This window comes from Hyaena hyaena, unplaced genomic scaffold (assembly GCF_003009895.1).
Source record: "Hyaena hyaena isolate Hyena2069 unplaced genomic scaffold, ASM300989v1 scaffold_783, whole genome shotgun sequence".
NCBI lineage: Eukaryota > Metazoa > Chordata > Mammalia > Carnivora > Hyaenidae > Hyaena > Hyaena hyaena.
Window position 1 is genome coordinate 749,809 of NW_024081416.1, and position 27,761 is coordinate 777,569.

Here is a 27,761-nt window from a genome sequence, read left to right on the forward strand (position 1 = left end):
GCCCCGCCCCGCCCCGCCGCGCCCCGCCCCGCCGCCCGGCCGCCCGGCCCCGCCGCCCCGGGGCCTCGGCGCGTCCGCCGCGGAGGAAGCATGCTGGCCCTGCGCTGCGCGCTGCTCGCCGCCCTGCTGGCCGCGCCGGGGGCCGCCCTGACCCCCGGGGGCTGCTCCGCGCCGGGTAAGGGCTCCGCGCGCACCTGGGGGGCGGGGGCGGGCGGCGGCGCCCCTCTTGCGTGGCCCCGGGGGTGCCGCGGGCGCCGACCCGGACTTGGCGTGCGGTGTGTGTGTGGGGGGGTGTCTAGAGCCTCCTCCCCTACGTCCCCGGGGGTCGTGACGCGAGGGGCGCGGGTCCCGGCGGGGTGGGCTCCCGCCGGGCGTCCGGGGCACCAGCGCCGCTCTCGCCGTCCCGCTCTGGGGGCCGCGCCGCCGGCTCTGCCCCCCGCCCGCCGCCCGGCTGTACGGCCGCTCGTGTCACAGCCCCGCCTGCGAGGGCGCCGGGCCCTGGGAACGAGCCCGAGCGGGGCGCCGTGGCCGGAGGACGGGCGGGCGGGGCAGAGGGCAGAGGGCAGAGGGCAGAGGGCTCTGCTTCTGCTGACTGTGCTCAGCCCCCCGCTGCCAGGCCCTCGCGCGGGGCCGGCCGCCCGCCCAGCTGCGCCCGGGCTCGGCCACCGCTTCTCCACGCGCTTATTGTCGGTCTCGGGGCGCCCTGGAGGGGCAGCCTGCAGGTTCCTGGGAACAGACGGGTCCTGTCCTGGGCAGGCATCCTCAGCCCGACTCTGGGGGTGAGGTGGTGCCCCGTGCTGCTCGGAGGAGACGGACGGCCCCCCATCAGCGCACACCCCTAACCCCGCCGGTGGCCGCCGCTCCCCGAGGCCTCCGTGCCTTCCTCACGCGTCCCGCTCTCAGGCGGAGGCTGGGGTGGGATGCGGGCAGCCCCGGGGGAGGCCGACCCCCACTCCCCGAGGTAGATGGAGCTGCCCCGCCCTGCCCGCTCCTGCACCACGCCCAGGGCACCTGCCCCCGGACGTTCCGGCTGTGGCTTCCGGACTCCGGTTCCTCCGTGGCCGCAGGCGTCACAGGGGCCGCCGCCTGCGCTCGTCTCTGCTTCCCTCGGGCTCCAGAGGGACGCGCGCCGCGGTCGCCAGGCCTGGGCGGCCCACGGAAGACAGAACTGAGAACGAGGGGAGGAAGCGAAAGCCCAGCTCAGAAGGAAAATGCGAGAAGTAGAAAATACCCCGCTCCCCCCGCACACCCACACAGACAGCCCATGGGCTGGAGAAGGGATTAAGACCCTGTTCAGGAAGCGCAGGGCAGAGGGGTGCGGAGAGCTCGCTCTGGAGGAGCGAGGGGCCCCGCAGAGGCTGGAGGGGACAGGTTTGGGGGGACACCCCCCCCCCCCGCTTCTCCCTGCAGGGGGCTCTTGTCCCGGGAGCCGGGAGCCCCACAGGACGGCTCTGGTGAGCTTGCTCTCTGGGCACCGGGGTGCAGGGCGTGGGAAGCCTGGACACCGGTGACTCAGGTCCCTTCCGCTCTGCAGAGCAAGCCGGCTCGAAACAAGCACGTACAGCTTGTCTGTCGAGGTCCCGTCTCAGCTGCTGAACTTCCCTTTAGGGCGACTTCTTCCTGCCCCCAGTGTCTACCTGCGTTCTAGCCTCACCCAGAATCAGGGTTTCTCAGAAGGCAGCACCGGGGCTGCTTGCATCCCAATTGCAGCGTGTGTGTGCGTGTGCATGTGCGTGCGTGTGCGTGCGTGTGCGTGTGTGTGTTGGCCAAGTGTTGGCCCCCACCCCAGGTGTACTGAAGAGAAGTACGGGGCGTGAGGCTCGGGAACAGTCGGGAACAGACTGCTTGTGAGCGCGGGTGTGAGGAGGGCCCGCCGAGGCGCGTGCTTGCGGAGCTGCCGCCAGCCTCTCCCGCGTTGGCTCTGCCCTTGTTTGCTCATGGCTGCAGACGTCCAGTCCGCGGAGAGCCCTGTGGGGCCTGTGTGGGGCCGGCTACCCAGACTCCACCCCAAGAGGAGCTTGAAAATGGCCACATGTAAATCCCAGAGAGAGACCGAGAGACTCCAGCTGCCTAACGGGCTCGTGGTACCAACCTTCCAAAGACAGAGCGTCTGCCGTGGGGGAGGGGCAGGGAGAAAGCTGGAGAATCCCGAGCAGGCTCCGAACGCTCAGAGCCCGCCGTGCGGCCTGATTTCCTGAACCGTGAGATCACGACCTGAGCCGAAATCAAGAGTCAGAGAGGCTCGGCCGACTGAGCCCCCAGGCGCCGCCTGAAACAGCATTTTGAGCTCCTCGTGTGTCCCAGATGCTGCTCTCACAGTCGTGGGTGCAAAAATGGGCAAAGTGGGCAAAACTCCCAGCCCCACAGGAGCTTGTCTGCGAGGTGTGAGCTTCATACGTGATCTGATGCTCACTAGCACTGAGGAGGAAGAGGAAGGTTGGGGGGATTGGAACGGTGTGGACGTAGAGGCCTGTAGCAGGGACCTTGGTGGGGGGTGGCCAGGGCCGTTCTCCCTGCAGGGTGACGTGAATGAAGGCCTGACGGAATGCGAAACCATCCAGGGGCTCCTTTGACACCCGGGTGGGGCAGGGAAGGTCCAGCCGCCTCTCCAGCAGTGTGATGCTCTCTGGTCCTGAGGCCCGTCGGGTTCTGGAGCAGGGGCCTCCCTGGGGACACCGGCTGGGCTGGGAAGTGCTGAGTGTCACGTCACTCACAGCCACCATGGTAGGCCTCTTTAGAAGAGGGCCCTTGGGCGCGGGGCAGGTGATGGAGGGCTCCTAGCTCTCAGACCCCCCTCTGGCCAAGCCCCAGGGGCCTCCTTTGGATAATTAACCTGTGCGCTTTCCCGTCCTCTGGGCCTGCGATCCGGAGAGGTCTGCAGTCCCGGGCAGGGCCAGGGCCTTTCGCAGGTGGTGCTGGGTCCAGGCACCTGGGTCCTGCCCCCAGCAGGCCCCCTCCCCCCGCCCTCTGCCGGCTCGGCTCGTTGAGGCCCTGCCCCCGGGCTGCCTCCCCAGGACCTGGTCTGTGTCCCTCCACCCCCCAACTCCCTTTCCCGAGAAGCGTCCTTGCGTCTTCCCTCCGTGCGCGGAACAGCAGCGGTGACCGGCGACCGCCGTGCGTGCCGCCTGCGAGCGGAGAGGTGTGCGGTCCCGCAGCCCCAGCTCCGGGGCGGTGGGCCGGCCACGCACACGGCGAAGGCCGGCCGATGGCACGTTTGCGGGAGGGGCGCCGGGAGGTTGGCCTCGGACGCACTGAGATGGACACGTCGATCACACAACCGACGACGGGTGCTGATGAGATGATGGGACGCAGGTATCTGCAGTTTGGGACCGAGGCCTGGGCTCGGGGTGCGACTCTGAGGGGCGTCTAACAGTAGGTGTTATTTCAAGCCCTGGGAGGGGCCGGTCTCCCGCAGGGCGAGTGCGGCTGGAGAGCAGGGAGGGGGGAGGCGGCCGGGAGAGCTGGTGTCTGGAAACCCTGTGAGGGCGGCGTGCCGAGGAGGAGGGACCGTCCAGCGTCCCCGGTGCCCCGCGGGCAGGGACGGCAGTGCACTTGGGTGGAGGCGGGCAGCCAGGGCTGGACTCGAGAGCAGGGGACAGGACGGCTCTACGGGGGGAAGAAATGGAGGCCGCCTTAGCTGGGCAAGTGGGATCCAGAGAGGTATTTCTAGAAGATGAGCAAGCCGTCAGCAAGCGTGCACGCTCGTGCAAGTGATGCAGCACAGCCGAGAGTGGGCAGAGGGAAGGAGCTGCTGAAGCAGTGTCCTTGAGTGGGCAGGAGGAAACCAGGGCTCAGAGAGGTTAAACAACTTGCCCAAGATCACAGAGCAGGGAAGTGACAGGTGAGGCTCTGAACCCTGCTCTTTGCACTAAATCACGTGTGTTGCCAATTCCACCTCCACCCCCCCCACCCCCGATGAAAAGTACAAGGATGCCAAGGTCACCTTCTCTCTTCGTAGCATCCACATCAGAGCCTCACCAACACAGGCGTGGCCCGGGGGGGTGTGCCGCCTCCTCTCATGCGCTGAGCAGTGCCGAGGGCCGCAGGGCACACCGCCCCTCTCCGTGGGCATTCGCGTCACCTTCTGTGCGAGCTTTCTCCAAGGGAGGCAGCTGGCCCCGGGTGTGGCTGGGCGGGCCGGGCCTGTCCCCCGCCGGCCGCTCGGGGCAGGTCGCCTGAAGCCTAGGCAGACGGGACTTCTCCCACGGAAGGGGGCCCGATGGGTGTGCTGGTCCCACGAGCCCGTCGGACGGGAGGAGGGGAGGCTAGCGCACGAGGGCCTTTCCGCAGAAAAGCCGAGAAACTGCACTCACAGCCGCTCACACCTCCGGAGAGGTTAGGTGCGTCTGGAAGATGGGGCGGGGGTCTCCCCTTCACTGTCTGGCTGGTCCCCGATGCTGCCTTTGAGGAAAGTATTCTCAGGGCTTCCGTGTGACGGAGAAGCTGAGAGGAGCTGGGCTCTGAGCCCCGCGCCCGGCGGACCAGGAGGGAGTCCAGAGGGAGAGCCTCCTCTTGACAGTTCGGTGTGTCGCGGCCTGGATCCGCTAGGTCTGTTACCCAGCGTCCTTCCTGGGCCCCTGCGCGCGTCGCGCCGCGTCTGCAGGGCTGTGGGGAGGAGCACCCGCCCCTCCTGGTGCAGGGGTGAGGACACACGCGGGAGAGGTTCGTCCCGGGCGTGCACGTTGGTGGTTTTGAGAGAGAATCGAGGCTGCCTCCTGCAGCGAGGAGGCGCTGCTCGCGCACGCTTGCCGAGTGTGTCCTGGGCGCGTAGCCACGTGGAAAATGGTGTCTGTGGGAGGTGACTCACGTTCCCCCATCCCAGGGAGGCTGCACGGGGCTTCGTGTTCAAGAGACGTCGTCCGTTCCTGTGAACTGCGTCGTCTTAGTCATTGGGCTCTTGTCTTTTTCGTACTGTTTACGGGAGCCCTTCACATATTAAGGAATTTATGATGTGAATTCTGAATGTTTTTCTCCAGTTTGTCATCTGTCTTTTGACCTTTTTGGGGGAGACGGTGTTTACTATGCAGATTATTTTTACTGTAGTTACATTTATCAATCTTTTTTACAATGTCTAGGTCTTGTATCCTACTAAATTTTTTTTTTAATGTTTGTTTATTTTTCAGAGAGAGAGAGAGAGAGATGGAGTGTGAGTGAGGTAGGGGCAGAGAGAGAGAGGGAGACACAGAATCTGAAGCAGGGTCCAGGCTCCCAGCTGTCAGCACAGAGCCCGACGCGGGGCTCGAACTCACGAACCACAAGATCATGACCTGAGCCGAAGTTGGACCTTAATCAACTGAGCCATCCAGGCGCCCCTCGGTTTTGTATCATATTTAATAAGATCTTCCCTATGCCAATATTATTATAAAAGATTATTCTTTTTTTTCTGGTGGTTTAAAGATCTTTTTACAATAAATTTTTTGTAATGTTTATTTTTGAGGGGGGGGCCCAGAGTGTGAGTGGGGGAGGGGCAAAGCTTGAGGGGGACACAGACTCTGAAGCAGCTCCAGGCTCTGAGCTGTCAGCACAGAGCCCAGTGCGGGGCTCGAACCCACGCACTGCAAGATCACGACTAGAGCTGAAGTCGGACGCCAAACTGACTGAACCCCCCAGATGCCCCTCATCTTAGCTATTTTAAAGCGTGCAGTTCATTAGTGCAGACTAAGCTATTTTGGGCTGTTGTTATTTCTGAGCCATTTCCAGTCTTTTCCATGCTTCAGTCTGTCCGTGCCAGTACCACACTGCTCTCATGCCTGTGGCTTATGATGTGCTTTAAGGTTTGGTAGGCTGATCCCCATCTCCTCCCCCCGCTTCCTCAGAATTGTCCTGGCTGCCCTTGAACGCTAGAATCAGCGTGTCCAGTTCTAAAACATGCCTCTTGGTATTTTCTTTAGGGTCAAGTAGAATTTGGTGTAGGGAGCACTGACGTTGGTGATGCTGAGTCCCCCATCTCCGAACACGGCGGGGCAGGGGCCCCAGGGCCCGGCCTCGCAGCTGTCTGCTCCTGTTCCAAGCTGCCTCCTTCTTGGGGACGTGGGGAGAACTGGACCGATCGGTGCGGTTTGCAGGTGTGTGTGTGTGCAGGTGCGTGTGCGTGCAGGTGTGTGAATAAGTGTGTTGCGTGCAGGTGGGTGTGTGTGCGGGTGTGGGTGTGTGCAGGTGCGTGTGCGTGCAGGTGTGTGAATAAGTATGTTGCGTGCAGGTGGGTGTGCAGGTGCGTGTGTGTGCAGGTGCAGGTGTGTGTGCACCTGTGTGGGGAGGGTCGTAGGCCCAGGCTCAGGCAGCGGTAGGACTCGGGAGCGGACTTTGGGGCCTTCATTACAATGTGCGTGGCAGCGCCGCACACGCACAATGAGCGTACTCAGTGTAAACGTGCAGCTTGGTGAATTTTCACAGATGGCGTGCCCACGGGGTTGCCCCTCAGAAGAGGAGCAGACGTGAGCAGCCCTCCCCCCACCTCTACTCTGCGGCACCTCAGATCGTTAGCTTCCTCAGGTCTAAAGTGGGGGGGGGGAGGGCAGAGGGCCAGACTCCAGTCCCCCCCAGGCTGCTGCTGCCCGTGGGCACCTGGCCCGGTCGGCCTGGGGGCGGCCCTTCACGTCTTTCCCTCCAGTTAGGTGATAATCTCTGGGGGCGGCCAGGCCAGACCGGGGCAGGGCCAGCAGATTCCCTCCGAGGCCGCCAGGGCGCGGCCCCTTGCTCTTCTCTGGAGGACGCGGCCGGGGGTGCTGGTCGGGGAGCCAAGCCTCCAGCAGCACCTCTGTGTGGGTCCTGGGGAGCCTCCTCTCCCCGCGCGGGGGTGTGGCCTCCGTGCGGAGCCAAGGTAAACACGACGCTGCCAAGTACAAGACAAGTACAAGCAGGTGCTGCAGCACAGATGAGAGAGGAGGGGTGCGGCTGCGGGCAGGGGAGGGGTGCAGCTGCGGGCGGGAGGGGTGGGGTTGGGGCTGAGCTGGAGAAGGTGGCGGCCTCTCCCCTGCGCCCTGGGGATTTTAGGCCAGTGAGTGAGTGACCTGTGGGAGCAGGAGAGAGAGAGAGAGAGAGTGTGTGTGTGTGTGTGTGTGTAGGGTCTCAGAAGGTGCTGCCTGGGGAAGGTCAAGGTGCTTGGCCCCTGACTCCTGTAAGAGCCCCGGACCCACCACTCCTGGTGGCCGGCTCTGCCGGGGGGCCACTACCCCCAGACCCCTCACACCCAGGACCCCCTTCCACCAGCCTCCGTGATGGGTGGAAAGGCATGGAAATAGCAGGAGACAGTGGTGGGCAGCCAGGGAAGGGGGAGGTGGGGGGCGCCCAGAGAGGCCCCTGCCCCAAGGAGAGGGATGTGTGGCCAGACGCAGTGGCCTCGTGAGCTGTGCGAATTGGGCAAGTTCCTGAACCTCTCTGAGCTTGTGTCGCTTCGGCTGTGATATGGGACAGCTTGGCTTCCTACAAGGTGATTGTGAGGAGCTGTGGCTCGCGGGTGAACCGCCGCGGCTCACGCGCCAAGGCTCACGGTTGGTGGTGGGCGTTAACAGTTATTCCTGGAAACCAGGAAATCTGTTCCAGCCGGTAGACGGGGCACTGGGGGTGTGTTATAGGCTCCCTGGGACTGAATTCTTCACTTGGACACAGGTTCTTCTGGAGACTTCTCAGCAGCTGCTTCCTTCCAGGTCAAGGCCTTTATTGCTGAGAAGGGGCCTGCTTTCTCTGGGACCCCTTCTGGGGCCCTGGGCCTCTGCAGCCGGAGAGGCTGGAGTCCGTCCTTGGTGCCGGCTGGCCGGGCAGCCAGACCCGAGCCCCTGCTCAGAAAGCAGGGCTGGATGGGCAGGTGCGTCCTCCGTGGCCGTGCGCTGGGTGACTGGCTCACCGCTTACATAAAGGGGGCGGGCAGCCCAGCCCGTTTTTGCTGGCAAGAGCGGCCGAGCGCCGTAACAGAGTTGAGAAATGTGTCTCCGCGTGCATGTTTGTCTGATTACTGACATTTGCAAGTTTACTTGAAGAGGGAAAAAATAAGTAGAAAAACAGCAAAGCTGTTTCGGTCTCTGGCACCTGCTTCGGTCCGGAGGGGGCTCCGCCCAGCTTCCCGGAGCCGTGCCGCCGAGCCCCCTGCGGCCGTGGGGCTCCCGGGCCCTGGGGAGCAGGGGGTCTGGTCTGCAGGTGCAGGATGGGTCCCGGGGGCTACGGGGCCTCTGCTCGCTTCCTCTCGCGGAAGGGGAGGCAGGGAGGCTGTGGAATTCCCCTCCCTTCAAACTCTGTGGGGAGAAGAGCAGCGCGTGAGGGCTGCATCCCTGTGCAAAGCAGAGTCATCAACTATTAAATAATGAATTTACTAATTGTGTGTTTTCAAGTTGAGACAGACCCAGACGTGCCTCCTGACCTCTGAGAGCTGACCACCCCACGTGGCGAGGCGTCAGGGGCGGGAACCGGGCACTAGGGACCTGGGCTTCACAGACACTGGGGCTTGGCTGGGGGCTGTTGGCGAGATGGGGGATGGGCTCGGGCCTCTGTCCCCTCCCGCTGGGCAGGCGGTTGAGCTTGTTTTCAGGAGGTGACAGTCTTCTGATCTTGGGCCCCGGTGACATCCTGTGTCCTCTGGGGACCCTTTCCTGTGTGGGAAGGAAGAAGGCTCCCGACCCTTGACTGCCCTTCCCCCTCCCCTGACTCTGTTCTGGGGGGGGAGCGGGGGGCACAGCCGGTTTATTCTCCAGGTGATGGAGGATAAACAGAGGGAGAGACGGGTGGGCTCCGTCGGGTCGGGGGCTGGGGCCGCGCACCAAGCCTGAGCCCCTGGCTTCTGTCTCCGCCCCAGGACCCGGCTCTGCCCTCTGGGCTTTCACTCTTCGGTGCCTCTTGCAGCTGCTCTGCGCCGACCCCGCGGCCCCCGTGGTCAGGCCCCGGCTCGGCCCTTCTCCGGGTCCCTCCGCGAGGCCATCCGGGACGTTTCTCTCGGGGTGGCCTGTATCAGAGGCCGTTGTGCCCCCCAGGCTGTGTGGGGTGTGAGGGTGGCATCGCTGTCGCCGAGGCCCCCGGCCTCCCCCGGCCGTGGTGTTGAGTTCTCAGGAGGGGCAGGCTCAGGCCTGCAGCCCGGGCCCCCGGCTGAGCGCGGGCTCCCTCGCTGTTCGGTGCTCTGCGCGGGGTCAGCTCCTCCCGGGGCCTATGCGGAGCGCGTGGGGGGACGCCCCTCCCTGACCCGAAGGAGCCTGCCCTCACCCTTGCCCGCCCCTGCCCCCTGTTCTCTGCTCCTCCTTCCCCTCCTCCCGAGACTGAATGACCTGGACAGACCCAGGCTGTGAAGCCTCTTTGTCTGAAAGTCAGATACACATTCATTCTGAGAGTGAACGGCTTGTAGAAAATCCCCGAACTGCAGGAAGTCACTCCAGTCCCAGCGTCTGGAGGGGGCAGAGAGGGCAGGTGCCCTGGGCGCCCGCACCGCCACGTGGGTGTCACAGCCGGCTCGGAGCCCCATCAGGCGCAGGCCTGGGTGCGTGGCCGGGTACACTGCATGTTCTGGTTTTAGCGCGTTTATTTCCTTTTGGGCTTCCCTTCCGTCTGTCCGCCGCGCACGCAGTGCTTTCAGAAACCTCGTCAACACAGTGCTGTTCACAGGTTCTGCAAGAAATGTACTTTGCACATTGTTTTCTCAGTAGGCTCTGTGCCCAGCGTGAGGCTTGAACCCACGGCCCTGAGATCAGGAGTCGCAGCCACGTGCCCCTAGTAGGGATGTATTTTGGGGAGGGGCTGGAATGAGCAGTAGTTGCCAACAGCTGGTTTATAATTTATCACCCCCTTAAAAAAAATAGTGACTCAGTTTTAAAGATTCAGAAAAGCGTTACTCAAGCCCCTTGACAGAGGGAGTGGCCCTCACTGCTCCCAGAGCCCTGTTTTTGTGAACGCGAAGAAAAGCCTATTTATTTGCTGTTTCTCTGAGCTCCCCAGTGCTCTGGCCATTGTTAGAGCGAGCGGGCAAGGAACAGCCCCTGTTGTCGTTCAGGCTGGTCGCACTCGAGGCAGGACCTCCTGTGGGGGGAGGGACCCCCAGAGGGACCCTTCTCCGGGCTCCGCTGGGGTTTGTGTGCGGAGCCCCTGTCCCTGAGGGCCCCCTCAGGCACCCGATACTAAGCATTATTAACGAGCACTTACTGCTGAGCTCTTTGATGAGTGCTGGCAGGAGCTCACTGTCTCGGAGTCATGGTTGGGGACACGGACAGTGTCCTGTGAAGGCCCCTCTTGGGCCCTTGGCCTCCACCGGGACCCGCGTGCAGCCTGCCTGTGTCTGAGGGACGCCGTAGGCCCCACGCGCACCAGCGGGCAGCCCTGCGTGGCAGGGTCCCCGTCTGTCCCTTCGAAGCTGGTGGGTGATTCGCGTGTCAGCTTGATGTCCCTGTGAAGTTTTGTCGAGCGGAAGATGGAGAAGTAGAGATATGGGCATGGTGGTCAGAGTGTCGGGTGGTAGAAATAAAATCTTAAAGAACTCACCTGCCTAGTTAGAGCACGTGACCCTTGGTCTCAGGGCCATGAGTTCAAGCCCCACTTTGGGTGTACAGATTACTTAAAAATGAAACGAGTCTTTTAAAAAAAGCAATGGGTGGGTCTGGTCTAAGCATAAGCTCATTCAGGCGCAGATGGAAGTCGCTCTGTGGACCTGATGGGCGTCTCGGTGCCGCGTGCTCAGCCACGAAGCAGGACACGGGGGACACACGCGCACACTCGGGTCTGAGTCCCTCAGGGACAGTCTTGGGCAGGCGACCCAGAGCCGCATGGGGGAAGGTCGATAGCTACGCGGTGACACAGAAAACACCGGAAGGGGCCCGCGCCCCCCTCAGTGTAGGGTGGGAGACAGGGCGAGGGACGGCCTCGGGGAGGGGAGGTTCAGGCTGAGACGTGACGTAGGAGGTCGTATGGGGCGTGGGGTGGGCGGGGGGCCAGGTGGCGGAAGTCCCTGTGCGCCTGGCCTCACGCTCGGTGCTCACGCTGGGATGGGGGCAGCCTTTGATGGGTTATCTAATCGAAAGAGTCGGGGGCGGCTTGGGGGCTCCCCGGGAGGCCGTTGCCGTAATTGGGCCGTGGCGGCCGTGGCCTGGGCCAGCGGTCGGCCTTGGGAGGTGGGCAGTTCTGACTCCGGTGACTTCTCGTGTCAGAAGCAAAGTCCTTCCTGGACACTTACGCGGTGTCCTCTCCGTCCCCAGAGGTGCCGAGTGATGTGGTGACTGCCTGGCCTGGGGCCAGCGTGACCCTGACCTGCCCGGGCGAGGAGCCGGGAGACGGCGCTGTGGTTCACTGGCTGCTGGGGAGCCGGGTCCCAGGCTCCCGGCCGGACCGTGGTGCTGGCGCAGGAGGGCGGCTGCTTCTGAGGTCGGTGCAGCCCAGCGACTCTGGAAACTACTCCTGTTACCGGGATGGCCGCCTGGCTGGAACCGTGCGTTTGCTGGTGGAAGGTGAGTTGTGCGTGCAGAGTACCCTCAGCTGTCGCTTTAGACTCCTGATATTTCCCTGGCCGGACACATCCAGGGGAGGACACACTGATGACCGCCAGCAGGGAGCCTGAAGGAGGCTCCTCATGGGGGGAGGTCGCCCGGCTGAGGGACCCCTGCCCGCTGGCCCGAGGGGTCAGGCCCAGGCTCGTGGCGGGGAGGTTGCCCGGCTGAGGGACCCCTGCCCCCCCTGGCCTGAGGGGTTAACAGCCTGAGGCCTGGAGTGCTCCTCCTCCTTCATGGTGTAACCTCTGTGCCCTCAGTGCCTCGCTGGCAGATACGGTTAATTTTTTACTCCACTCGGAGTAGTTACAGAGATGAAATGAATGAGCGGGGGGCGGGGGTTGTTTGGCCTCAGGGCCGTGCCCCCCCCACACTGGCCGCGCTCTCGCTTCAGCCCCTCCCGAGGAGCCCCAGATCACCTGCTTCCGGAAGAGCCTCCTCAGCAAGGTGTCCTGTGAGTGGGGTCCTCGGAGCCCCCCGTCCTGGACGACCAGGGCCACGCTCCTGGTGAGGAAGTTGTGAGTATCTGCCTCTCAAGCCCCCTGAGGCCGGGCCCGCACGCAGCCTCGCAGCCTCGGGGACTGGCTGTGGGGCGGGGGAGGGGCCGGGCCGCCGGACGCCGCTGCGCTTACGGCCACAGCGCGAACCGGGTCATTTTCCTTGTTGAGCAGATGGAGAAGCGGAGCTTGAGAGACTGATTAACTTGTTTAAGGTCATCTTGCTGGCAGGCGGCCCTGCTGGGAATCAAGTCCCAGCCTGTCTGGTGTTACTGAAAACACCAGATTTCGGGCGTTGCCCCAAGGAGGAGCTGTCCCGTGCCCCAGGGCCCCAGTGCCCGAAGAGCGGCCGCTCCTGTCAGCCGTGCTGGCTGCGTCCATTAGATTGGCCGGAGAGGAGCAGGCTGGGGCGGGGGGTGGGGGGTGGGGGGGGTGGGGGGTGGAGCGGGAGGTGGAGACGCTGGAAAGAGCCCTGTGGTCGGCCCGTCTCGGCCCCGTGGTCCAGGCCTTTCTTACGGAGTCTGAGCTGATGGTCTTCGGAGCATCAGGAAATCGGAGCTGCGACTTGCCCAGGAGGGTCTGGTCCCCACCGCGTCTGTCGCAGAGTGTGGGGGGCTAACATTAATGCCTGGGGCTCCGCTTAGAGCTGTGTAGACGGTCCGCACAGATGCGTCGCCGCCCATGGGGAGGATCGGAGCCCGCAGCTGGGTTGGGCGGGTGACGCTGTGGGGCCGGGCAGGTGTTGGTGCTCAGGCCGCTCTGTGCACGGGGCTCACCCTCCCCTGCAGCAGCTGCTGGCACCCCCACCCCTGCGCCCCACCCCCGACCGAGGGGGAGGGGAGCAGCCCCGGGCGCCTGCGCGGATCACACGGGCCCCGGAAGAGGCGCGTGCACACGTGGGCACCCTCGCCCCGTGCTGTCTCCCCCGTCCTTCCCGAGCGCTGGCTGAGGTCAGCACGTGCCCTGGGCTCCGAGCTTACCAGAGCCCTCCGAACCCCACCCCCGACCCCAGGAGGGGGGCCGGATGGTGTTGAAGGGAAGGAGGCTCTGACTCCCGCTGGGGACGCAGGAGCAGGCTTCCCAGGAGGAGGGAATTTGTCCTGGGCCCCGGGCCTAACCCTGAATCAGCGGGTCTGCCCCCTTGTGGCCCGGGAGTGGCTGCCGGGAGTGGCTGCCGGGAGTGGCTGCCGGGCCTTGCCTGCTCACACCCGTCAAAGGTGGGAAGTCTCAGGCCTCCAGGCTAGGTGACCCCTGTCTGACTCACTTCAAATATCTTCAGCCAGAAACTCTCTTCCCCCAGCCGGGTGGTACTGACTGTGGTGGCTGCGCCTGCGCCTGAGGGCAAGGCTGTTCGGTTAGAGCCTGGACGCTGGGGGGCAGGGGCGAGGGCTGGGCTCTGCGCTCCCGAGCAGGCAGGCAGCGGGCGTCCAGGCCGGCTCCCCCCTGCCCCCGGGGGCAGGAGCTGGCGGTGAGGCCCCCGTGTCCTGTGCGCAGCGGGACCAGGCCCGCGGGAGACGCCGAGGAGCCGTGCCAGTACCTCCCGGGGCCGCGGACCTTCTCCTGCCAGCTGGCGGTCCCCGAGGGGGACAACTCCTTGTACGTGGTGTCCCTGTGCGTCACCAATGCTGCCGGGAGCAAGTCCAGCCGTCCCCAAACGTTCGAGGGCTATGGAATCCGTGAGTAGGCTCTTCGGGACCCCCACCCCGGCTGCCTCGGTCCCCTCTGACTCCGTGGGGGGCGGGGCGGGGCTGGGGCCCGAGGCTCCCGCCCCAGCGCCTGCCCCCCCCCCCCGCAGTGCAGCCGGACCCGCCGGTCAACGTCACTGTCACTGCCGTGCCCAGAAACCCCCGCTGGCTCCGGGTCAGCTGGCAGGACCCTCCTTCCTGGAACTCCAGCTTCTACAAGCTACGGTTTGAGCTCCGGTACCGCGCCGAGAGGTCAAAGACGTTCACGACTTGGATGGTAAGTTCTCCTCTTACTTCTGGACGGAGAAGGGCGCTGGGTGCTGGGGGCAGGAAGGGTTCCGGAAAGAGCAGCGCGGCTTGGGCTCCTGCTTGGTGACTCACTGCCCGAGTGGCTGTGGGTGAGTCCCTGAACCGTTCTGAGCCTCTGTTGTCTCATCTGTCAAACGGGAAAGATGACATCAGGCCCCTCCTCCTCACGGGCTGTGTGGGAGTGTGACCTGGGGGGCAGGTGTGCTGAGGGTGCGGCCCGCAGGCTCCTGTGACTTACAGCTTCCGCCGCAGAGGGCAGGGCGGGGAGCGGCAGGGGTGACCGTGCCGCCAAGTCGCTCATGGGCCTGTGGGGAGGGGGGGCAAGGGCACACTGTCCCTGGGGGGCCGCCCTGAGTCGCTGTGTCCCGCCCCAGGTCAAGGAGCTGGAGCACCGCTGCATCATCCGCGACGCCTGGAAAGGCGAGCGGCACCGGGTGCAGCTCCGGGCTCAGGAGGAGTTCGGGCTCGGCTCCTGGAGCACGTGGAGCCCCGAGGCCACAGGCGCCCCGTGGACAGGTACTGTGTGGGCGCGGGGGTCTCGGCCGTACTGCCTGGTTTGCGGTTACTGTGTGGCAGGTCACCCCCAACCAGCGCTAAGACACCAGCCACTTTGGAAGGAGGCCACGGGGCCCAGGGACACGTGCCCCTGGTGGTGGCTGTTGCTGTTGTGCGGCCGCTGTGATCGCTGCACAACGGGGGCCTCAAAGAATCTGTAGCTGCGTTTAGTGAACCACAGCTACTGACATTTCCTAACTTTAAAAAGATGTTAAAGGTAGGGGCGCCTGGGTGGCTCAGTCAGTTAAGTGTCCGACTTCAGCTCAGGTCATGGTCTCGCGGTTCGTGGGTTCGAGCCCCAAGTCGGGCTCTGTGCTGACAGCTCAGAGCCTGGAGCCTGTTTCAGTCTGTGACTCCCTATCTCTCTGACCCTCCCCTGCTCACGCTGTCTCTCTGTTTCTCTCTCAAAAATAAATAAACATTAAAAAAAAGATGTTATGATCTCACAGATCGTGGGTTCGAGCCCCGTGTCAGGCTCTGTGCTCAGAGCCTGGAGCTGCTTTGGATTCCGCATGTCTCTCTCCGCCCCTCACCCGTCCCACGCTCAGTCTTTCAAAATAAATAAATGTTAAAAAAAAAAAAAAAAGATGTTAAAGGTAAAAGTAATTGCCTTTGGGGAATGATTGAAGTTACTGTGGTTGTGATAGAACATGAAAAATCCCACAAAAATATGAAAAAATATTATTATAAGTGGTTTTTTTTAATGTGTATTTATCCTTGAGAGAGTGAGAGAAACAGCGTGAGCAGGGAAGGAGCAGAGCGAGAGAGGGACACAGAATCTGAAACAGGCTCCAGGCTCTGAGCTGTCAGCACAGAGCCCCACGTGGGGCTCGAACCCACGAACTGTGAGACCATGACCCGAGCCGAAGTCGGATGCTTAACCGACTGAGCCCCCCAGGCGCGCCTTATTATAAGTGTTTTTACTGCCTGGAGAAAACCAGTGAGAACATTTTCATAGGCTTCTTTCCTTTTTTTAAATACGAGTGTGTGGGAGGAGGAGAGAATACTGTGAGCGTTCTCGTTATTAAATATTTTTTGAAAATGCATTGTTTAGTAACTACATGGTTAATTTTTTTAATGTTTATTTTGAGAGAGCGGGGGAGGGGCAGAGAGCGAGGGGGACACAGACTCTTAAGTAGACGCCGCACCATCAGTGCAGAGCAGGACGTGGGGCTTGAACCCGGGACGCCGGGATCAAGACCTGAGCTGAGATCAAGAGTCGGATGCTCAACCGACCGGGCCACCCAGGTGCCCGCAGTGTCTTGTTTTTATAAGAAAAATTCTGAAATTTGTATCGAGTTAGTACATTCTCATGGCAGAGAAGCAAAGCAGGGCCTGTGGGAACCGTGGCCCTTTCGTCGGCTTGCCGTTCCCAGTCCTGCTTTTCCAGAGGAGCCGCTGGCCTGTTTCTAGCTCCGCTGGCGCCTCCCGAGCCCAGGGCAGCAAGCCCGCACGGCTGTTTCACGTTTTTCCTGAGAAAACAACTGGAGGTGTCCTGAGAAGTCTCGACTCCTTGCTGTGGAAGATTAGGGTTCAGCAGGCCCAGACCCAGTACCGGGACTGGATCACAGTGCGTAGAGTGGTTGTGCAGGCTCTGGTTGAATGCTTCCAGAGATGGAGAGCTCACTACCTGCCGTGGCAGCCCATTCTGTTGTTCCCAGTGTTTTCATTAGAGAACAGCTTCCAGGCTTGCTTCAGGCTGAGATCTCATTAGCTCAGAAGCATAATCGAAACAAATGAGTTGTTCTTAAATACTAGGCAGTTAAAAAAAAGAAAGAATATGGTATCTGTTTATTGGTTTATTAAATACGTAGGGATAAAGAGAAAAAGATAGAAGTGATACCAGCTGCCCAGGCCCAGCCCTGGCCGGCACTCTCTCCACCGCAGCCCCAGGGGGAAGGCTTGCATGCGGAGGTTGGCGTTCTTCCCCCGGAAAGGACATGGCTTTTCCCCTCCCTGCTTTGCCCTGTGAGCTCCGTGCCTTTCCTGCCCCGGGACAGCCGGACGAGTTGCCGCGGGCTCTGCGTGTCTTCCTCGGTCTTCCCTGACCCCTGTCCTGTCACCTGCCCCTGGTTTTCTTTGATTTGTTTGTATACACGTTGAGCCCAGACACGCTCATCCCCTGAGCGCTGAACGTCACCGTGGCCCCGAAAGCCTTTGCAGGGGGAGAGAGCTGCTCACGCCGTGTGCACAGGGCATGTTTCGGAACGGGCTCACCCTCGTTTACCTTTTATCCCACCACTTAATTTAGATGATCACAAACCGCTCTAAGAGGTTGTTTTGTTAGAAAGTTCTTTCTTTCTCTTTAAAAATGTTTAACTGAGGGGCGCCTGGGTGGCTTAGTCGGTGAAGCGTCCGACTTCGGCTCAGGTCATGATCTCGCGGTCCGTGGGTTCGAGCCCCGCGTCGGGCTCTGTGCTGACTGCCAGCTCGGAGCCTGGAGCCTGTTTCAGTCTGTGACTCCCTCTCTCTCTGACCCTCCCCTGCTCACGCTGTCTCTCTCTCTGTCTCCTAGAAATAAATAAAACATTTTAAAAAAAATGTTTAACTGTGGTACAATATATATAACTTGAAATTTACGATCATGACTGTTTTTAAGTGTGTTAAGATGGCGTTGAGTATGTCCACAGTTCTCTGCAGCTGTTAGACCGTCCACACCCTAGAACTTGATCCTGCAAAACTGAAACTCTGTCCCCATTAAACGGCGACCCCCCCTCCACCCCCAGCCCCTGGCGTCGCCCCTTCCTGTTCTGTCTCTACGCGTCTCGCTGCCGGGGGCCTCGTATAAGCGGAATCGCCACCGTGTGTCCTCGTGACTGGCCTGTTTCACGGAGCGTCGTGTTTTCCAGGTCCGTCTGCGCGGCAGCACGTGTCAGAATCGCTTTCCTTTGTAAGGCTGAGTAACGAACGTTCCGCCCTCTGAATACACCGCATCTCGCTTACCCGCTCCTCTGGTTGAGCACCAGGGTTCCGTCCACCTTGTCACTATTGTGAACGGTGCTGCTGGGAGGTGGGTGTGTATGTGTCTCTTTGGGCCCCTGCTTCCTGTTCTGTTGAGTACACACCCAGAAGTGGGATTGCTGAATCACACAGTAACTCTATTTTTAATTATTTGAGGAACCATCAGACCTTTTTCTGCAGTGGCTGCACCATTTTACGATCTTTTTTTTTTGTTGTTTATTTTGAGAGTGCGTGTGCGTGTGCAAGCAGGGGAGGGGCAGAGAGAGAGGGAGAATCCCAAGCAGGCTCTGCATGCTCAGCGCAGAGCCCGACACGGGGCTTGAACTCACAAACCATGAGATCATGACCTGAGCCGAAATCAGGAGTCGTTCGCTCAACTGCTCCCCGACTGAGCCCCCGCTCCCCCCGTGCCCCTGCACCGTTTTACGTTCTTGTCAGCGAGGACCAGGGTCCAGCTTCTTCCCATCCTCGTGACAGCTGCTCATTTCTGTTGTTTGTTTGTGGGTTTTGATCCCAGCGTCCCCGCGGCTGTGAGGCAGGGCTGTGGCTCTGCTCTGCACTCCCGTGAGGATGAGCGGTGGTGGCAGCTTGTTACGTGCTCTGGCCACGTGTACATCTTCTTTGAAGTGTCGATTCAAGAAGAGCGTCCTTACTCGTGTGAACCCCGCTGCCCTCAGGGCGACCCGAGGCCGTGTTCGCTCTGCAGGCCTCTGGGCCCCCGCGTCTGCCTGCCCCCCCTTTCTCTTCCCCGGCTGGCCCGGCCCCTGGGGCTCCCCTGTCTGGCTGCCTTTTCCTGCCCCTCGTCTCGTTTGTGGATGCTCCTCTCTAAATGACTGGCCTGTCCCCGCAGTGGGAGCCCCCGCCGTCTGCCAGCCGCGGACAGCCTCTGACTTTGTCGCCGTCGTGGCTGACGGGACACTTGGTCTCCTCTCCGTCCGTGTCTCCTCTCCGAAGCGTCTGGAGCCCCGTCCTGTGCGTGCGGGGTCTCGCGGGTCTTCACAGCCCCAGTGGGAAAGATGCCCAACACAGAAAGCCAGCAGCTCTCCTCTGCGCAGGGGGTTAGGCTGGAGACTGGGGTGCACCCGTGGGAATGAGGGTCAGTGGGAACGAGGTCCCCGGGCCTCGGGGGTGGTGCTGACGCCTGGGGGACGTGGAGGTCGTGGGAAGCGCGGTGAAGCGAGCAGTCAGGGCGTGTGACCTGGGGGAAGTGGGGTGGGAGGGCCAGCACCTGCGTAAGGCGGCTTGGGGTGAGGCAGGTGCCGGCAGAGCCCAGAGGGCCTCCTCTGGGCAGGGGTGGACGGTGCAGGGTGGAGAGGGGCTGTGCGGCTTGGCTCCCCTGAGCTGCTCCAGCCGGTAAGGCCGGGTGTCCCCAACAGCACCCGCAGCAGGGACCCCCGGCCAGAAGGAGGGGGCACAGCTCGCCGGCGGCCGTCAGCCCCTCGAGGCCCCTCCAGGCCTCCCCTCCCACGGCCCCGACGGTGGTGTCAGGCGAGCCGCTTGGCAAAGCACAGGTGGGGCGGAGGCCTGGGCGGCCCCTGGGACCCGCGCCCACGGCCTGCTCAGGGTGTGCGGCCGGCCCCAGGTGGGGGCTGCAGGTTTGCGGTGGGAGAGTCCGAGCGCACACGTTTCTGGAGAGACGGCGCCCCGAGGGGCCTCCCCGCCCCAGCGGCCCAAGGCCGGCCCGGCGCCTGCACACGCGTGTCCGCCGCCCGGGCTGCTGGGCCCTGGGCGTCCACCCTGGTGACGTTCCAGAAGAACTCCGGAACCGTCTGGGGTTGCCAGCTCTTCATTTTGCTCAGTAAGGACGTGAACAGTTAAGTAAAAAGCAGCTATTGCCATATTGGCACTTTCCACCGAGCCGTAAAAGAAGGGGTGAGGTGGGCTGGGGCCGCAGCCATGCCTCTCCCACGTGGTGTGACCTTTGACCTCAGGCCAGGGTGCGGACCACCCCGGGTGCCAGTCAGGGTGCCAGGCCAGTCAGCGCCTCTGTGAGGGCGTTGGTGTTCACGCAGGGGGAGAGCAGGACTGACCTTCCGGCTGGCGGTTTGTGGCCTGGGCCGCGTAGGCAGGTGTGAGGCGGGGCCTGGGCCCAGAGTGGGGGCCACAGACAGCTGGCCCCTGGCCCTTCCCGCGGGCGTCTGGCTCCGTGGTTCGTCCCTCTCTCCCTGTCCCCTCGCCTCTCTGCAAGCTCCGCCTCCTTTCTCTTTCCGCTTCTAATGCTTGGCCCGCCTCTGTTTCCCTGTCTGCACTGCCGCCCCTGAGCCCTGCCCTGAAGGTCATAACATGCCATTTACAATTATTTTCTTGGAAAGAAGTGTATGTTTTCTGCGCCCCCCCCCCAGTTTTATCGAGATATAATTGGTATATTACATCGTATTAGTTTCAGACATACAACCCAGTGACTTGATATTTGTATCTGTTGCTGCATGATGGTCACGCTGTCTGCTTAGCGTGCGTCACCACGTGTAGTTACACATATCTGTTTCCTGTGATGAGAACTTCCAAGATCCAGTCTCATGGCAGCTTTCAAGTAAGCAATGTGGCACCGTTGCTGTGGCCCTGTGCTGTGTCACATCCCCAGGACTTGTTATTATTAAAAAAATTTTTTTAAGTTTACTTACTTATTTAAAAAATATTTTTTGGGGCGCCTGGGTGGCTTAGTCGGTTAAGCGTCCGACTTTCGCTCAGGTCATGATCTCGCGGTTCGTGGGTTCGAGCCCCGCGTCGGGCTCTGTGCTGACTGCCAGCTCAGAGCCTGGAGCCTGTTTCGGTCTGTGACTCCCTCTCTCTCTGACCCTCCCCTGCTCATGCTGTCTCTCTCTCTCTCTCCTAGAAATAAATAAAACATTAAAAAAAATATTTTTTAATGTTTATTATTGAGACAGAGAAACAGAACATGAGTGGGGGAGGGTCAGAGAGAGGGAGACACAGACTCTGAGCTGTCAGCACAGAGCCCGATGCAGGGCTTGAACCCATGAACCATGAGCTCGTGACCTGAGCTGAAGTCGGACAATCAGTTGACTGAGTCCCCCAGGTGCCCCAGGTCCATTTTAAAACAAATCAGGTGCGCCAGGCTAGGTACTTCCTGCATATGTGATCTAAGGCGATCTGTCCGGGAGGAAGCCGCCCACCCTGATCAGAAATGCAGGAAGTGTCTAAGGTTCAGTGTCTGGACCGAGTTGATTTATTCTGTCCTGAAAGCCTCTGCCATCTTTATATTGGATTTTTCTGTTCAAAACCCAAGAGAGCAAACTCAGATCAACCCTCAAGTTAATGGAAAGGGGTTTCTTGTGTTAGGAACTTGCGGGACCAGAACCCCAAGACTCCTGTGTGGGCTTCTGTTAGTTCACTCTTGGTGCCGAGTGTAGAGGTTCCTCCTGTCGTCTCGGAAATGTTCGTACAAGGGGAACACGCAGTAGCCACCCCACTTAGTGTTTCAGAGTCTTTTTCCTAAGTGCTTTTCCATAATCGAAATTTAGCTAACGACACGGTTCTTCAGAAAAATGTGTTACATCCTGAGTTCTCAGAAGTGAGGAAGACACAGTCTCTGAATCTGAGAAACGTTCAGTCTAGAGATGGTTTTAAAATTTTTTTTTTAATGTTTTATTTATTTCTAGGAGAGAGAGAGACTGCGTGAGCAGGGGAGGGTCAGAGAGAGAGGGAGTCACAGACCGAAACAGGCTCCAGGCTCTGAGCTGGCAGTCAGCACAGAGCCCGACGCGGGGCTCGAACCCACGAACCGCGAGATCATGACCTAAGCGAAAGTCGGACGCTTAACCGACTAAGCCACCCAGGCGCCCCTTGATGGTTTTAAAATAAAGGAAAAAAAAAAAAGTCCGTTTTTAGATCCAGAAAGATTTGTCACTTAGTTCTTACAAGCCTGGGACAAGTTATTGACCGTCCCCGGCACGTTTCCCCGTGTGTAGGATGGGGGTGAGTAATGGGCCGTCTCAGAGTCCTGTGTGCAGCCTGAACTCATTAAGTCACGTGGAGTCAGAGGCTGGCCCACAGTAAGTGCTCAATAAATGCAGGCTCTCGTTACCGCTGCCGCCACGGTCACTTCTGGGGCCATGCGGGCCCTGTCTCCACCCAGCTCACTGGCTGAAGGGAGGCAGTAGGAAATAGAAACACTTCTGCCTAAACAGAAAAAACCCCTGCGCTCCCTGATGTGGGTGATGGCTCTCTGAGCCTCAGTGTCTTTGTAAACCTGGCTCACGGTGCCTGCCTCCCGGGGACACTGAGCGTAAGATGGGACAGAACAGCAGGCACCTGGACCCTTGGAACTGGCGGGTCGCGGCCGTCCGCAAAGGCTGGTCCTGGCAGCGTTCGCGGTGTTTCGCCGGTGCTGCGGGCCTGGCTGCCCTCGAGCCCCGGTGTGTCCGTCTGTAAAATGGGAAAGGTCATTATTCATAACAGTGCAGAAGCTACTTTACCGTCTCCCTCCGGGACAGAACGGTCTGAATCGGCGTCCCCACGGCCATCTAGGTCATCCAAGACCTTTAAAAAGTCTTGTTCTGTAAGACTTAATTTTAAAATATTCTGTTACTGTTTGTTTGTTTATTTAGAGGGAGAATGAGCTGGGAAGGGGCAGAGAGAGAGGGAGAGAGAGAGAATCCGAAATAGGCTCCATGCTGTCAGCACAGAGCCTGACGAGGGGCTTGAACTCCTAAGATCATGACCTGAGCAGAAACCAAGAGTCAGATGCTCAACCAGCCGAGCCCCCCCAGGCGCCCCTTTAGAGCCTTTAAACCCCAGGTTCTGAGGCCACAGATCAAGGACAGGACCTGAAAGCCACAGATGAAGGGAACGTGGCTGGGCTTGGGAAGTCCTGGATCGAATGGCCGTCTCTGATCGGCTGTATTTCCTGGCAGGGCTGGTTTAGCTTTCCTTAGGGCCCCGTGCCCTGAGCTTGGCCTTCCGTCACCCCTGTGCATCTGCCTTTTCTCCTCTGGGGACTGGGCCCTCCCCGTCTCACCCAGCTGATACCGGGCTGACTTGCTGTGTGATCCTGGACTGCTGCCTTCCGTCTCTGGGCTCTGTTTCCTCGTACAGCGGGAGGGTGAACGTGCCCTGGCCTCCCGCCAGGGCTGCGGGTGTGTGTTTCCTCCCCTCCTGGGGACGGCGCTGTCCTCCTGGGCGCGCTTGCCTGAGCAGAAGCAGGGTCACCTCTGTCCCCGTCTTCTCCTCCTGGAAACGTGACACCATTTCCGTAGTGTTTTTAATTTCTCAACAGAAAAATGATGGAATGGAAAGAAAAGATTTAACCCCCAGAGCATTCCGCCCACGCCCGTCACATTCAGCCCTGCTGCCTTGGGGCCACTCCTGCCGCGAGCCTGGCCTAGTGTCCGTGCTCTGGCTCGGCCGCCTGGCCTCCTGCGGCGGGCTGGGGGCGGGGTTCCAGGAAGGGGAGCCTCCCGTGTGCCTGCACCGTGGTCCTTCCTGGGCAAAGCCTACCAAACCCACCCAGGGGATGAGAATTACTTTATGTGTTTCTATTGCGAAAGGTGAATAGAAGAAAATCAGAGCGCTGGGGCGCCTGGGGGGCTCAGGTCATGATCTTACGGTTCGTGGGTTCGAGCCCCGCGTTGGGCTCTGTGCTGACAGCTGAGAGCCTGGAGCTGCTGCGGATTCTCTGTCGTCTCTGTCTGCCCCTCCCCTGCTCACGGTCTGCCTCTCTCTCAAAAATAAACATTAAGAAAAAATTTTATTTTTATTTTTAATTTTTTTCTAATGTTTTATTTATTTCTGAGAGAGAGAGACAGCATGAGCAGAGGAGGCTCAGAGAGAGAGGGAGACACAGAATCTGAAGCAGCTCCAGGCTCTGAGCTGTCAGCACAGAGCCCGACGCGGGGCTCGAACCCACGAACCGCGAGATCATGACCTGAGCCGAAGTCGGACGCTTAACGGACTGAGCCACCCAGGCGCCCCAGGAAAAAATTTTACGTGGTGGTAGGGCTTCCACCCGGTGACGTGTTCTTCTGTTTGCTCCTCGTGCGTGCATGTGCGTAGGTATATGCTTGCACCAGCAGTGACCCAGAGCTCTTCTGTAGGGACTTCACACCAGACCGTGTGGGCCTTCCTCATCTTGCACTTTCCACATAACTACGTCCTCAACATTTTTTTCCTTTATTTTTAAGGACTGTTGCAAAACATGGCTATATCATAGTTTACGTAACTCTTTAGTTTATGTAACTAATTTAACTATAATCGTTCAGGCTGGCTATCTGCTCATTCTAGCGTGACGCTCGTTAGCTAACGCGGCCACCAGCTCACTGGGAGCGTTGGGGACCTGTCCATCATTAATCGTGACTCTTCCGCCCACAGAACCCAGGAGCTCCTCAGCTGAGACCGAAGCCCCCCGCCCCACGCAGGTGAGCTCATGAGCGGCTGGGCGGGCTGGGTGGTGGCGGGTGGCACCAGGCGGGGTTTGGTTCAGATCCTGGCTCTGCCACTTCCTGGAAATGCGGCCCCGGGCCAGCACCTGCCCTCGTCAGGCCTCTGTGGAACGGGGTCAGAGCAGTTCTGTCGTCCCAGGACGGCCGTGGCCACGGTGCGTGTCCCCGGCGCAGAACCCGTGCCGCGCGCAGAACCTCGCCTCTGACGGCCGAGCTCGGGACTCGATTCAGTGCATCTGAGCCCTTCCTCTGTGGGCTCCGGGTGTCATAATTTTCTGGAAAGAGGATTACCTCTGAGGCTGCCTAGCAGATCTTTGGGTAATACGGTTTCCCCCCAGCTGCGTGTGCTCCTTAATCCCCTAAGGGCCAGCTGAGCTGGGAGGCCGGGCAGCCCAGGGACAGGGCCCGGGCCTCGCACCTTACACGCGGCCGACGCGGGCTGCCCGGGCCCCAGCAGAAGGTCCCGGTGCGGCCTGTGCTATGTGGCCGGGGGGCGGGGGGGGGGCGCGGGCTGAGCGCCAGCCCAGATGTGCTTGGCACTGAGCCTCGTTCCTCTGGTCTTGTTCGGTCCTGACGGAAGCCGGGGTTCAGAGCTGAGGTGGTGCCTGTGAGGGAGGGACACGGACGCCCACGGGGGTTACAGAATCTGTCCAGGGTCACAGGGTTAGTAAGTGGGGGTCCAGGATTCTGGCCCGCGGGTTTCCAGGAGATGGCGGCACCTGGCATGGGGCGTGGGGGCGGCGCCGCTGTAGCCTGTCCCTGGAGCCCCCGCGGGGGGAGGTCTGTGCCCAGGCTGTGGAGAGGCAGCTGGAGGAGCCCTGCGTCGAGTAGGCGAGGTGTGGATACAAATCATGCAAGTCGCGGTGCCGACGTGGAGGGCGCAGGTCAGAAGCAGAGAGGTCCCCGAAACAGAGGGAAGGACGCCGTGGACGGACCAGGGAGGGCGGAGGCGGAGGCCCGATGGCGGTGGGCTCTGCAGAAACGGGCTCACAGGGGACCTCCGTCTTAGGCACCGACCACCAGTGGAGACAGCGAAAATCATCTCCTGCGAGATTCTGCAAATGCGACCAGCCTCCCAGGTAAGGACTGGGCACGTTTACACTCCGGTGACCTCAGGGGCACAGGGGACTTTCTGCATCAAGTCCTTTCTAATTCAAAGTGTCGGCAGGCCTTCTGCCAAAGGGGACACGTGGGGACCGACCGGCTCCCCTGCTGCTTTGCTCCTGTCTGAGGTCGTTCACTCGCGCTCGCTGAGGGGCCGTAAGAAGAGCAGCGCACATCCGTGCCATGTGCCCCAGTTCGCCCAGAATACGAATGGCTGGAGTCTGGGAAGGATGCAGGCTGGGGGAGCTCTCTGGGGGCCTTGATGTCAGTGCTGCGGCTTCCGTGTACTTGCAAGCCCGGGGCAGCCAGCCAGCGTGAGGAAGGACCCCGGGCCCACCGTACGAACGGGGCTCCTGGCGTTAGGCCCGAGCCGCAGCGCCGGGGCAGCTCCGTCTGACGCTCCTGGCTCTCTGTGGGGTCCCTGCCCAGGCCCCATCCCGGCTGCGGGCCCTGCAGCTGGGGGCCGTAGTGCACCTGGGACACATCTGCTGACTCCCTGGGGCGCCACAGCTGGGGGCTGGGGGGCTGCTGACTCCCTGGGGGGGCACAGCTGGGGGCTGGGGGGCTGCTGACTCCCTGGGGCTGTGCCCTGCACGGCTGGGGGTGGGGGGCTGACTCCTTGGGGCGGCACAGCTGGGGGCTGGGGGTGCTGCTGACTCCCTGGGGCGCCACAGCTGGGGGCTGGGGGGGGCTGAAGGCTCCCCTCCCTCCCAGGATCTGCAGTGGTGGTCAGGTAAGCGTATGGAGGGCAGCGTGGGTTGGCTAAAGCGGAGGCATAGGTAAAGCGAGTGGAATTCAGAGACGTGTGAGGGCATGTCCAGTCGGGATCACAGAACGTTCCCGGAGGAGGTGCCGTGGGGGGGGGATGGCGCAGTTCAGGGGCTGCTGTGGGGGAGGGGCCTCGGGGAGCTCCTCCAGCCCCATCTCTGGGAATGGAAGGCCATCCGTCAGTCCGTGGATGGCGTGGCGATGGCCCAGGCTCCCTGCCCCAGGCCCGGTGGGAGTGTGCCCTTGGTCTGACACCCACTGGAAATCTCACAATTACGCTGGAAACCGAACACTTAATGCCTCCTGCCCTTTCCAGCCCTGTTCTTTTCTGCCCTCCTCATCTCGGTAACTGGCATCACATTCTCTGGGCTGCTCGGGGTGGGGGTTGGGCACGCTTCCTCTTCTACCCGCCCTCAGGGCACTCCCTCAGCCCTGCTGTTCCCAAGAGACTCGTCCCCTCTGCCACCACTGCCTCTCCTCTCGCAGGACTTGAGGAGCTGGTGCGGGTCACCGAGCTTTTCCTCCTAACCCCCAACAGACCCTCTCCAACCAGCAGCCAGAGGGGCTGTGCAATCACACATCCAGGCTCCGGTCTCTGTGGGGTCAGGCACCCGTCTCACACCTCGCCTTGTCCATTCTCCCTGTCACTGTGCTCACATTCTCTACCTCCGGGCCTTTGCACATGCTGCTTGCTCTGCCTGAGGGCTCTTCCCCTGGCCTGGCCAGCTCCTTTACGGAGCCAGATCTCTGCTCAGAGCCTCGGCATCTGACGGACTCCCGCCTGCCCCTGCACCCCCCCCTCGCCCACCGTCACTCCTTGACCTTCCTCTGTTTTACTTTTCACCATTGCCCTCCTTCCTGCTAAGGTCATGTGACATAGTTATTTGTTTGTCTCTCTCTTGATTAGAATGTAAGATCCAGGAAGGCAGGAGCTTTTCTGTCATCCTGTATCCCTGTGGCTTAGAACAAAGCTTTCTATTGATAGATATTCACTAAATATTTGTTGAATGAGGGAAAAAACAAATACCAAAGTCAGGGAGGAAGCCAATCGCTGCCTCTGTTAAACGGTCGTCTCCACCGAGCTTGGGGAGACCCGTCCTGCAGCCAGTGTCTGGCCTGGGCTCCTGGGAGGCGCGTCCAGGGGCCGCGGGGAGCAGGGAGTGTCAGGTGGACGCGCCCGGCGGAGCCTGGAAGCCACGGGGGTCTGCGTGCTCAGCCCGGGAGCGTGGAGCCTGGGCGCCGGCGGTCTGGCGGCTCTGCGTGGGCAGGCGGGCGTCACAGTGGGAAGCGCACCGGTGGCCCCACTGCAGGGGCTCAGTCTGCAGCTGGGGCTGGAGAGGTTCCCGCAGGGGCGCCTGGAGCCGGGTCGCTCCACCAGGGAAGTGGCCTCGCCTCTCGCGAGGCCCTGTCTAGTCGGGACTGGACAGCTGAGGACTTCCCAGAGCATTCTGGGAGGGAAGGGGGAGCCCCAGGGAGCGGGAGCGCAGCACACGAGGGGAAGGTGAGGGCCACGTGGCTGTGGCCTGAGGACCAAGTGTGGTGACAGGTGACACCCCCATGGAGGAAGCTTGATTGAATCTGCCTGAGCCCCTGACTTCGTCCTTAGTGGGGCTGCCATCGACGGGGCCCCCACGGCCTCCGGGCCCTGCGCCCCCCGTGCCCTGGGGGACAGGCCCACGGCCACTGGCTCAGCTGCTCCCATGGTGAGTGGGCGTCCGTGGCCCTGAGCCGCAGGCGCCTCCCTCGCCGAGGCCTGGGGCCCTGGGGTCGCGGTGTGCAGGCCCGAGAGCCGGCTCCGCCCGGGGCGCCAGCTCTGCCCTTCCTCCCTGTCTCCCTTCTCCTAGTGCACAACTCGTCTGCGGGGCCGCTGCCCACCTTCCTGGTGGCGGGGGGGAGCCTGGCCTTCGGAACGCTCCTGTGCGCTGGCATTGTGCTCAGGTGAGCCGGGTCCAGGGCGGCCGCCGCCGCCTCCCCTCCCCTCCCCTCCCCCTCCTCCCCTCCCCCTCCTCCCCTCCCCTCCCCTTCCCCTCCCCCCTC

At 61.5% G+C, this 27,761-nt stretch overlaps 1 protein-coding gene across 2 annotated transcripts in view; it reads left to right on the forward strand.

Annotated features, from left to right (window-relative positions):
- Nucleotides 1–63: 63 nt before the first annotated feature.
- Nucleotides 64–27,761, forward strand: part of IL6R (interleukin 6 receptor) — a 35,083-nt gene continuing 7,385 nt past the window's right edge. For both annotated transcript variants that reach the window (XM_039218933.1, XM_039218934.1), the window contains exons 1-9: nucleotides 64–175; nucleotides 11,163–11,411; nucleotides 11,845–11,968; nucleotides 13,442–13,623; nucleotides 13,743–13,909; nucleotides 14,316–14,457; nucleotides 23,782–23,828; nucleotides 24,862–24,931; nucleotides 27,569–27,662. In XM_039218933.1, the coding sequence (XP_039074864.1) occupies nucleotides 91–175; nucleotides 11,163–11,411; nucleotides 11,845–11,968; nucleotides 13,442–13,623; nucleotides 13,743–13,909; nucleotides 14,316–14,457; nucleotides 23,782–23,828; nucleotides 24,862–24,931; nucleotides 27,569–27,662 (1,160 nt within the window). In that variant the 5' untranslated portion in view covers nucleotides 64–90. The remainder of the gene's footprint in view (nucleotides 176–11,162; nucleotides 11,412–11,844; nucleotides 11,969–13,441; nucleotides 13,624–13,742; nucleotides 13,910–14,315; nucleotides 14,458–23,781; nucleotides 23,829–24,861; nucleotides 24,932–27,568; nucleotides 27,663–27,761) is intronic.